The sequence below is a fragment of the Micropterus salmoides genome, unplaced genomic scaffold (assembly GCF_014851395.1).
Source record: "Micropterus salmoides isolate LMB-PRFRI ecotype aquatic unplaced genomic scaffold, ASM1485139v1 Ms_hic_scaffold_17, whole genome shotgun sequence".
NCBI lineage: Eukaryota > Metazoa > Chordata > Actinopteri > Centrarchiformes > Centrarchidae > Micropterus > Micropterus salmoides.
In genome coordinates, this window is record NW_024040817.1 from 5,690,245 (window position 1) to 5,701,954 (window position 11,710).

Below are 11,710 nucleotides of genomic sequence, written 5' to 3' on the forward strand. Positions count from 1 at the left end.
TTTTTTTATTTTTTAACACACAAGCTTACTGTTTTATTTATTTTATTTTTAATATATTATTTTTTTAACACACACACACGCTTACTGTTTTATTTTTAATATATATATTTTTTTTAAATCACACATACACACACATGCTTACTGTTTTATTTATTTTATTTTTAATATATTTTTTAACACACAAGCTTACTGTTTTATTTATTTTATTTTTAATATATTATTTTTTAACACACAAGCTTACTGTTTTATTTATTTTATTTTTAATATATTATTTTTTTAACACACACACACGCTTACTGTTATTTTATTTTTAATATATTTTTATTTTTTTTTAAATCACACATACACACACATGCTTACTGTTTTATTTATTTTATTTTTTATATATTTTATTTTTTTTAACAAACACAAAAATGCGCTGTAATTACTTGTTTAATAAAATGTATGGGGCTGATTGTTCTTGTGTAGTTTGTATGATGCTTTGGCAATATTGTTGTTACACATTCATGCCAATAAAGCTAATTTGAATTGAATTAATAGGATTTAGTTGTTTGTGTTTGTTTTATTTATTTATATGTATATATTTTCCTATCTAGTCCCAGCGAACACAGTTGACGCTACATACTCCGACACAGCAGGTGGCGGTAGGCGCACCTTCAAAAGTCACGGTTGCAACCTGCCATAAAACAAGAAGAAGAAGAAGCGGCGGGAGTTCCAGGCGGCGGGACGGAGCGAGAGGCTGCTGCCGTCTGACGGAGCGAGGGGAGCGGCTGCGAGAGGAGGAAGAGTCGGCCGGTAAAATGAGTAAAGTCCAGGTGCTGAGAGCGTTGGTGAAGCAGCGACTGAGTGCGGCTGCTGAAGAGATATTCGGGCTGTTTGAAAGAACGATATCAGAGTACGAGCGGGAGGTCGACCGCCAGCGCGAGCTGCTGGAGGGTCACGTGAGGCCGGAAGTAAACAGAGACGGTAGGTTGCAGCTTTTTCTACTTTACTGTGAGTTCAGTGATGAAAGAAGAGCAGAGAGCCGCTGACTCCGCTCAGCAGCCGCCAGCTAACAGTTAGCTTCCTGCAGTCAGAGCGAAGCCGGATGTTCGGCATGTTGGCCTTCAAAATAAAAGACAGGTTAAAGCAGAAATAGCTTCAGCAGAGAAACAGCAAAGAAGCAAATGTGTCCTGCAGTAAGAGGACAACTTTAATGTTTTAGCCTCGTCCACACTGCTTAACTCTCTTTACAGTTAATTGTATTTTTGTTCTTGCACCTGTCTTTTATGCAAGGAGTGTTGTTTCACATTTTGTCGTTTGAAATATAGTTTTAAAAGTAAATGTTAAAAATCTAAAATCACCAAATGGTGCAATATGCCAGGCGGCTGTGAAGTGCCAAAAATGGAAGGTGAGCCGCCACCTTATGGCGTTCGGGAGACTTGACAATAGCGCTGGGCAATAAAACTGATAATTATGGCAATAAAATTTTCCTCATTAAAATAAATGTTCACTATATCATCAATAAATATTTGGTTTAAATCATTTGAATCACGAACAAATTATCACTTAATTTTTCGATTAAAATATTTTATTTTGTTGAGGAAAAGGGACTGAAGAAAGATTTACTAATACTTTACTTTACTTTTTATCATAATAGTTTTGACTGCTCTCCCTCAGATTTGTTTAGTGATCCTCTGTTTGGCATCAAGTGTTTAACCCATTCTGACCATAAAGAAAAGTTTAACGTAATTAACCATCTGGTTTCTTCAATTTTCAGTCAGGAGCAAAAATCAGCCTTTAAACATGTAAGAAATAACGATTTGAAGCATTTTGAATTCTCTTGCAATATGATTCGTGCATTTCACTGGCTCCTTCTCCATGGCAACAGCAGCCGAGGCTCATGGAAACCATCCAAACTTATTTTAAAACTGAAAAATCTGACCTATATAATTTTGATAGTTAAAGAATTCAGGGCTTAAAGTTCTCCGCTTATTATATTTGACAATTTATATTTATGTCTGTAATGTCATGTGTGACACGCAGGTCATCAGCACAATTGGAGGCTTGGTGTGTACAAGAAAGAAAGAGGACACTCGCTGGGGATTGTAGGCCGTGAACAGGTCATGGAAGTTTCTATTGGGTCAATTGAGGTGTCACTCAAAAGGTCAATGTGTAAATGCTTTTTTTGTTTACATTTAGTCAGGCTAATATAAAACGACGTTACAGCAGTTCGTGTGTATTTATTCAAATAAAAATGCGTTTTGGATGGGGTGGGACATTAAAGTTTGACGCGCTGTAGCAAACTTTTAAATGTCAAACTCTTTGTTCTGCATGAATGATTATTGACGTGTTGGTACTTATTATTAGCTAATTGGGGACAGACCACCATGTGGAGCATTTCTCTAACACAAGGATTTGATGGATGGAAACAACGCACAGAAATGAAACTGCTGCCCTGGAACTGGATTGAACATTACTATAGTGGTCAGCTTTATAGTATAATGTTATGTGATATTATAATGAATACACTAACATTAGCCCAAGCCTGATGCACACGGCAACATGTGAATGGGGGGTAGCGGTAGGGCTGGGCAATAAAAGGAAATTATCACGATGTCATCTTCCTCAATAACAATTTCATTTGAATCACTAAAAAATTAGCACTTCATTTTTTTAATTAAGATATTTATTTTGTAGAGGAAGAGGGACTGAAAAAATAATTGTATTAATTTTACTTGTGCGTATTTGTTGAAAAAAGATTTTATCACAATTGTTTTGATTGTTTTAACTTTGACATTCTTTCTTTTTTTTTTTATAAATCACTTAAATGCTCATTTGTAATGACTTTTGAAAACAAAACTGACTTATTAGTGCGGCTGAAATTTCTTGGGTGCACAGTCAGAGAGACAAAGTGTAATATAAGTAGAACAAAACTCCACTTACGATCTACCATTAAAACCATGCTATAGCATATAACCCGCTAGTTAATGTAGCCACAGTACAAATGGATTTAGTTATCCTAACGTTACACTTGGCCCTGACTCTCCCTGCTACAAATGTTTAACACAGAGCTGTCTTCAATACAAACTCTGACTCTGCCACTGGCCTAACAAAGTCTTTTTACTACGTGTCTACTAGCTGTTCATACAACTTACAAGTTCTACTCCTGCTCCCGTGACCTCTGTCCTCTTCCTCTTAAATTACTTTAGGATGCTCGTCTCTGTGTGACAATTTTGACTACTTTTAAACTGTTTATGGACATTTAACAGGTTTTTAAGGCAGAGGATGGTCACAGACAGGAGCGAACAAATGGCCCAGGAGTTTGTCCCTGAGCAGCCCACTCTGCAGTCAAAGCATTTGACGGGGGTCTTTAGAAACCTTTATGCCTGTATTCTTGAGAAACACCTCTCCACCTTAAAGTCCTTGAATACAATAAATAAATAAATAATTAAGCCATATCATCATCAATCTTCCCATTAACTGTTTTGCTGTCTGTCTCATGTTCACCATATCAGCACTAGTACTGGTGCCGCTGCCCGGTGGTGGGTAGACTGCTCAAAATCTTTACCCAAGAAAAAGTACAATTACTCTATCTACTACATATTTAAATATATATTTATTCTACTGTCCAACAGGTTATTTCTAGGGAATGCAATTTGCTTTGCTTGTTGATTATCTGTAATTTAGCTATTTCTGTTTAAAACAATTATGTTCCTTTTTAAATCTCCATGAATGTGTTTATAAGATAATTTTAAAATATCACGCTGCCCAGCCACTATTTTTACCTGTCTCTTTTATTATGGGCATCTAAATAATCTTTACAATGCAAAGAATGATTGTGGCAGTAACACAAAGCAGCTCATTGTTGAAGCAGGTAAACCTGCACACAGAGGAAGCTGTGCGTCATGCATAAAGCCCAACAGGATGTTTTATCCACCATATTCTTTCTCTCTCTCTCTCTGTCTCTGTCTCTCTCTCTCTGTCTCTGTCTCTGTCTCTCTCTCTCTCTGTCTCTCTCTCTCTCTCTGTCTCTGTCTCTGTCTCTCTCTCTCTCTCTCTCTCTGTCTCTCTCTGTCTCTCTCTCTCTGTGCATCTCCAATATGATTGTTTCCTGAATAAATAACAGCTGGTAGCTGCTGAGTGAGGCCAAGATTAGTTTCACTGTCGTACGGTGCTGTAAAACGAATAATAACCAATGTGAAGCGATGCTGTTTTCAACAACAGGATACTGTTATTATATCAGAATCAATCCAGTGATCATCATATTTAGATGTTAGTGTCAAGTCTACATTTGCTCTGAAGAGAAAATAAGCTCTTAACATGTCGTTAATGGAAAGTGAAAGTATTTACTTGCCGGTGTTAAAGTGCGACGCAGGCTGCTTTCCCACTCAGTCACCAGTGCTGTGGTGTGGCTCACTGGATTTCAGTAGTAGAACAATAAAGCCTTAAACTGAAAAAACATTTGCCTGATTTTCTAAATGTTTGCATCCGCCCAGCTCTGTGCTGTGACAAGCGTCTGACACCTGCGCTCGTCAGCCTGGCTGACGATTTCGGTTAATGAAGCAAAATGCAGATTTCAGACTGAAGTTATGAAGGCGTGTGTGATGAAACTGCCTCGGCTATGAGCCAACTCCGAAATCGCCTGAGAAAAGTGGGGGGTCATGTATAATGGCATGGCTCCTACGCGTTTGACATCAGAAATGTTAAGCCATTAAACGGAAAGCGGAGTGCTATTTGCTTTACGTGTTTCCTGTAAAAACACAAAGCGAGGAAGGAATTTGTTGCAGATATTGATTGGCGAGTAGCCAGTAGTTGAATGTGGTTACGCCCCCACTCCGTCTTGCAGACTCTGTGCGGACTGATTCCAGCTCTGTGAGTGAACAGGACCCGGGAGCGAGCACAGCCTCAGACACCGCGGACCACTTTGACCAATGGGAAGAGAGTACGGAGGGGGTTTTCTTGCTGGTTTGCCTCTTGTCACCCCGGGACTGAGTCCGCTAATGAGGCTGTTTGGTCCTTTTCATGTCGTGTTCACCGGGAGGCTGCTGAGCGCAGTTTCGTTGCCCGCTTGCTGAGTTCTGATAGCTTGGGGGGGAAAAGCTGCTCTGCAGTCTGGTGGTGTGGCAGCAGAAACTTCTAGGAAGTAGAATAAGGCAGCAGGGTGAACAGGCTGTTGCTGGGTGGGTTCTGTCCTTTAGTATCCTTTGGGCTCTGTGTAGGTATCTCACCGATATCACTGGTCTTGGGAGATGGGTACCAATGATCTTCTGAGCAGTTTTAATCATAAAAATCCACTGAGCAGACGATTCATCTTTGGTACTGTCTTTATTTGCGTATTTGATATTTAAGTAATCCAAAAAGTAATTAAAATTAATCAGGTCACATTACTTTTATTTTTTGGAACTTACATTACTGATTACATTTTTAAAGTAATGCTCTCGACCCTGATCTGAGCCCCCATGTCCCCACCACTTTTAAAAACAAAAATACGCTCTTGCCTCGCACCCTCCATCTTTGTCGTAATCCCCGAACACGTTTCAGGCACAGAAACTTTTTTTGCTTTACGCCCCGAAAATCTATGTAAACAATGAACGGTTTCAAATTTATGTGTTATGAGGAATAAAATACATTCAAAGTTTTCAGCCATGTCAGCGGCTCCAGGGATGTCAGCCTGTCGGTCTCTTCATCCAGACGAAACAGTTTGTACTGACCTTCATTGTCCAGAGGATGAATCCTATGTACTTTGGTAATGCTCTGACTTCCACACTGAGAGCGTTTCTATAAAGTGTTTCTGATATTTGTCACTTTTACTTGTGGTACACATATACGGCCATTTTATCAAATGTAACACAACACGACCCCCCACTTTTATTTATTTATTTAATTTTTTATGAGTTTTCTCTGGTGGTCTCTGTGAAATTTAGGACTGGTGCAAACCAGAAGATGCCATACAGATGTAAGAATGACCGTATTAATGTTTATAATAATGACTGTATGTCTCTGTTTCACCCTTTTCCTTCAGATGTCTACAAATTCATTGTCAGCAAAGAAGAGCTTCTCCCAGAACAGCAGGAGTGTAACCCCAGTCTGGACCAGGAGGACCCAGAGCCCCCACACTTTAAAGAGGAGTGGAGCCCCAGTCTGGACCAGGAGGACCCACTAGAGTTCCCACACATTAAAGAGGAACAGGAGGAACTCTGGACCAGACAGCAGGGAGAGCAGCTTCCAGGACTGGAGGAGGCTGATATCACCAAGTTCCCATTCACTCCTGTCCCTGTGAAGAGTGAAGAAGATGATGAGAAACCTCAGTCCTCACAGCTTCATCAAAGCCAAACTGAACAGATGGAAGCCAAAGCTAAAGGAGAGGACTGTGGAGGACCAGAACCAGCTGGGAACTCTGATGCAGATAGACTTTTACAATCTGAGACTGAAGACTCTTCTGAACCTGAGAGGAAAGTCAGTGATTGTTGGAAGGAGACCAGAGGACCTCAGGCAGGTTTGAACTTTCTGAAAAATAATGAAGTACCAGCAAGTGAAATGAGATTTAATAAAGGTGGGAAATCATTCCCGTGCGCTGAGTGTGGGAAAAGATTTAGTCAAAACTCAAACCTCAAGACCCACATGAGAGTCCACACAGGAGAGAAACCTTTCAGCTGCTCAGTTTGCGGTAAAAGATTTACACAAAAGGTTAATATGACCCACCACATGGCCCGTCACACAGGGCACAAACTAGTCAGCTGCAGTGTTTGTGATGAAAGATTTACTTGGCTTTCTCAGCTCAAAAACCATAAGTGTGTCGGTCGTCGGTCCTCACAGCTTCATCAAAGCCAAACTGAACAGATGGAAGCCAAAGCTGAAGGAGAGGACTGTGGAGGACCAGAACAAGCTGGGAACTCTGATGCAGATAGACTTTTACAACCTGAGACTGAAGACTCTTCTGAACCTGAGAGGAAAGTCGGTGATGGTTGGAAGGAGACCAGAGGACCTCAGGCAGGTTTGAACTTTCTGAAAAAATCATTCCGCTGTGCTGAGTGTGGGAAAAGATTTAGCCAAAACTCAAACCTCAAGACCCACATGAGAGTCCACACAGGAGAGAAACCTTTCAGCTGCTCAGTTTGCGGTAAAAGATTTACACAAAAGGTTAATCTGACCCACCACATGGTACATCACACAGGGCACAAACTAGTCAGCTGCAGCGTTTGTGATGAAAGATTTACTTGGCTTTCTCAGCTCAAAAACCATAAGTGTGTCGGTCGTCAGTCCTCAGAGCTTCATCAAAGCCAAACTGAACAGATGGAAGCCAAAGCTGAAGGAGAGGACTGTGGAGGACCAGAACCAGCCAGGAACTCAGATCCAGATAGACTTTTACAACCTGAGACTGAAGACTCTTCTGAACCTGAGAGGAAAGTCAGTGATTGTTGGAAGGAGACCAGAGGACCTCAGGCAGGTTTGAACTTTCTGAAAAATAATGAAGTACCAGCAAGTGAAATGAGATTTAATAAAGGCGGGAAAAAATTCCGCTGCGCTGAGTGTGGGAAAAGATTTAGCCAAAACTCAAATCTGAAGACCCACATGAGAATCCACACAGGAGAGAAACCTTTCAGCTGCTCAGTTTGCGGTAAAAGATTTATACAAAAAGTTCATCTGACCCACCACATGGTACATCACACAGGGCACAAACTAGTCAGCTGCAGTGTTTGTGGTGAAAGATTTACTTGGCTTTATCAGCTCAGAAACCATAAGTGTGTCGGTCGTCGGTCCTCAGAGCTTCAGATGGAAGCCAAAGCTGAAGGAGAGGACTGTGGAGGACCAGAACCAGCCAGGAACTCTGATCCAGATAGACTTTTACAACCTGAGACTGAAGTCTCTCTAAGTGATACCGACAAACCATTCAGTTGCTCTGACTGTGGTAAAACTTTTGGCCGTAAGACACATTTGCGGGAACACCTGAGATGTCATACAGGAGAAAAGCCTTTCAGCTGTTCAATTTGCAAGAAATGTTTTTCATGGAGAAGACATTTAAAGAGACACATGAGAATCCACACAGGAGAGAAAAGACTGAGCTGCAGTGTTTGTGACAAAATGTTTAACTGGCCTTATCAGCTCAGAATCCATCAGTGTGTTGCTGAGTCCTCGCAGCTTCATCAAAGACAAACACAACCTCAGGCAGGTTCAAACTCTCCAACGACGAGTCTTGACGTCCCTGTTGGCGACGTGGGAAGCAGTACTAAGAAAACGTTTTCCTGCTCCTGGTGTGGGAAAAAATTCGGCTACAATGACTCTCTGCTGAGACACATACGATGCCACACGGGAGAGAAACCCTTCAGCTGCTCAGTTTGTGGAAGACAATTTGGAGAAAAGGGAAATTTGAGGCAGCACATGGTCGTCCACACGGGGGAGAAACCTTTCAGCTGCAGCGTCTGTGACCAAAGGTTCAGTTGGCGGAAACAGCTGAAAAAACACAAGTGTGTTGGTGAAGCTGCAGCAGGAAACGAACGTCCTTCTTCCAGTTAGGTTGAATCCAGATGTTCGGATGTCTCCACACAAACTGGCAGACTTCAAACCTGCTGAAGCTGCGACGCTTGATTCAGATGAACAACAGCAGGTGACTGATGGAGACCGAAGCTTCAAAAGTCTCTGCTGCTTCAGAAAGATTCATCCAGCTGAACTCTGTGACCGAAGATGTTGATGATGTTCACAAAGACAGAATCGGCGCTGTGAGAACATTTAGGGCTCATTTAATGGATCCCATCCTCCAGTCACATCACACCGAGACTCTGGAAATGTTCCATAAACATCGGCCATCAAGTTAAACACGAGTCCACAGCGGCTGTGACCCTCAGCAGGAAGGTCCGTTCATCTTTTAGATCTGCAGTCATTATTTCACTGGAACATCTTTCACTGGAAAATCTTAGAGCTGCTATAAGCTCTACAGACCTGCAGGTGTCGCCGTGCTGCTGCGTTTGAGGCTCCATCACTAGAAGAGGTGTTAACAGCCTGCAGCGTTCACGTCTTTGCACGACTCCAGATGTTTGGTTGTTAAAGTTACTGAACTTCGGTAATAAAACACTGCAGACATTAAATATGAGTTTAATTACACGGAACCACAGGCGGGCTGATGTGAGGCGGCCATGTTTGGTTTGTTTTCAGAGATGCTCACAAGTCTCTGAGCTAGAGTCCAAGTCTCAGGTCTCTCCTGGTTATAATGAATGCTGCGTTCAGGCTGCAACCATGTGATATTAACTTCTGTAAGTCAACACATCCCCCAGACTCAAACCAGTGTAACGTTATAACTAAATAAAACGTATGATCAACAATAAACCTGTAACCTGTTAGGAGCCAACGTTAATAATTAACGTGATGGCAGCCGGCGGGACGTAAATGATCACGTTTATCGACCACCTCAAGTTTGGCGAGCAAAAAAACGCTCATTCATCTTCTCATAAACGACAGTTATAGGAAACGCTGGAAGGGGAATAACGGCACACTCATTGGACGTTAGCTAAAAATAAACATCGTTCACGAGTCTCGCACCTCGAGTCTGTCTCTGAAGTCACTTTGTGTGTCTCAAACTCGAGTCCCCATCTCCGCTTCAGGGTTATTAAGCACCGAGTTGGAAACATCAGGGGTCTCATTTCTAAACGCTGCGTACGTACAAAACGGGACTGGAAACGTGCGGACGCCACTTCCCAAGCAAAGGTTGTGATCTGTAACAAACAAACCTGACGGGAGAATGTGCGTCCTGTTAGTAAACTCTGAACCATGCGTACGCACAAAGAGGGGAAAAGAGCGCCTCACATGGCAGAAGGATGAAACGGTTTGAGATGAAGAGGCCGACTGCTGTGTAAAATAAATCCCAGTATTACCTCTGAGTGTTCCAGGCTTAAAGCCTTTCTGAATAAACAAACACCCGTTTGACTGAATGATTTTATTTTTTTCCCCAAAGTGCGCAAAAAAACCCACAATTTAAAATTATTTGCAGCCACAAAAAGATCCAGATTCAGGATCTTAAACACAAACTGAGATTCTGTTTCTGCCAAAGAGCCTCAAATATGTTTAATCAGGAATCAGATTATTTAATACTTGCATGCAGCAATTTATTCTCATAATTAAGGTGAACAGGAGACAAATTACATTTAAACTGATGCTGTTTTCAGTGCGTCAGTCGAGCAAATACGAGAGCAGAGTTTCAGGTGTTGTTCTCACATTTCCTTATTGAACCAAACGCTGAGCGCCAGCATGTGGATCTGAAGCGCTGCTTTTAATAACACGAGAGTCCGCCTCCTTTTTTTCCTGTAGTCAGGACGGATTAATATTAACCAGCTTCACTGAGCGTTTGAAGGGTCGGACATGGCGCTCCCTCACAGGGGCCACATTTGAAGTTGATTGTGATTTATAAAGGGAACTTGCTTACAGATGTGCGAACGCACAGTTTGTACACTTTTAGTGAGGTTTTATAAATGAAGAGTTTCAGGATTATTAGGACGACAGAGTTTTAGAGTCACATTAAGGGAAAAATTGAATTTTTTTTTTTTAATTACCTTTTATTTTGAAAATAAGTTGAACTCCTTTAGTCCATCAAATCACATTAGAGCGCGTGTCCGCCATGCAGCTACATCATAGACAGCTTTTGCTTTCAGTTAAGAACACAGTCGCACCTCTTCAGAAACTCAAACTCCAAGCATGTAACTCGTGTCTATGATGTCGCCTACATGGCAGCTGACGTGGCGGAGAGTTACTCTAACGTCACTCGTCCTTTATGTGGCTCTACTATTGGGACTTTGGGTTCCCACGTCTGAAACAAACGTGATGTGAAGGCGGCATCGTTTTCTGCTTATTCTTTCCTCATTGTTAGTGACGTGTTATTATTCAAAAGGCCCATTTTGGATTTGTGTAAAAACTTTAAATAAAAATATTCTGACACACTGTCTTGCTTCCTGCTGCTGCACGATCTCCCCTCACGCTTACAAACCAGCTTTATTTACTTACCCGACTCTACCCTACCTTGTACCCAGCTTCACTGGTGTTGTCAGCCCCATATCGCCAAAATGGCGTGATCCTTGTTTCAATGCGAAGCTTCGACCGTGAGATTGACAGTCGTATCAGGCTCTGCCCATCGATGCATCAAATCTTTGACTATGCGGGGTCAGGCCTAATACCTTGGTTAGCAGTTTTTTGTTTTTTTTTAAAGTGTCCACAGAAGGAGCTTTTGGGGGATGGAGAAGGTCCGGTAGGTACTGGGGGGGGTGGGGCTGGTCTACGTGAGAACCTTAGCAACCTATTGGAGCTGGTCCAGGACTTTTGCTGGGTCCCCCGAACAGGACTCTGGACACTGCAGTAGTCCAAGCGGGAGGTGATGAAGGCGGCCAGGTGTGATTGAAGGCCGAGTTCTTACGGCTGATTAGTATGTTGTTCCTCAAATGTAAGTTGCTTTGGATAAAAGCGTCTGCCAAATGTAAAATGTAAATGTATTACGTTTTGACTGTTTTTACCAAGACTGCAGCGTAAACAATCTGGATTCACGGTGACAATCGTGAATAAGAGGAAATAAATATCGTTTGAGGTTTTGCTGGTGTGAGAATCAAACTGATTATTTGATTCTAGGTTTACCAGGTAAATGAATCTGTTTTTATTTTCTATTTAACTAATTATTTTGTTTAATATTTCCATCTGTTACTTTTGTTTTATGTAAAGCACTTTGAGTTGCCTTGTTGCTGGAACGTGCTGT

At 41.7% G+C, this 11,710-nt stretch overlaps 1 protein-coding gene across 2 annotated transcripts in view; it reads left to right on the forward strand.

Moving 5' to 3' along the window:
- LOC119906892 (zinc finger protein 665-like) overlaps positions 1-11,550 on the forward strand; it is a 35,812-nt gene extending 24,262 nt beyond the window's left edge. Inside the window, exons 2-3 of one of the 2 annotated variants that reach the window (XM_038724331.1) lie at positions 816-966; positions 6,005-11,550. In XM_038724331.1, coding sequence (XP_038580259.1) covers positions 816-966; positions 6,005-8,496 — 2,643 coding nt within the window. In that variant the 3' untranslated portion in view covers positions 8,497-11,550. Of the gene's footprint in view, positions 1-800; positions 967-6,004 lie in introns of both variants that reach the window. The other variant, XM_038724332.1, reaches the window with a different exon arrangement.
- Positions 11,551-11,710: the final 160 nt, after the last annotated feature.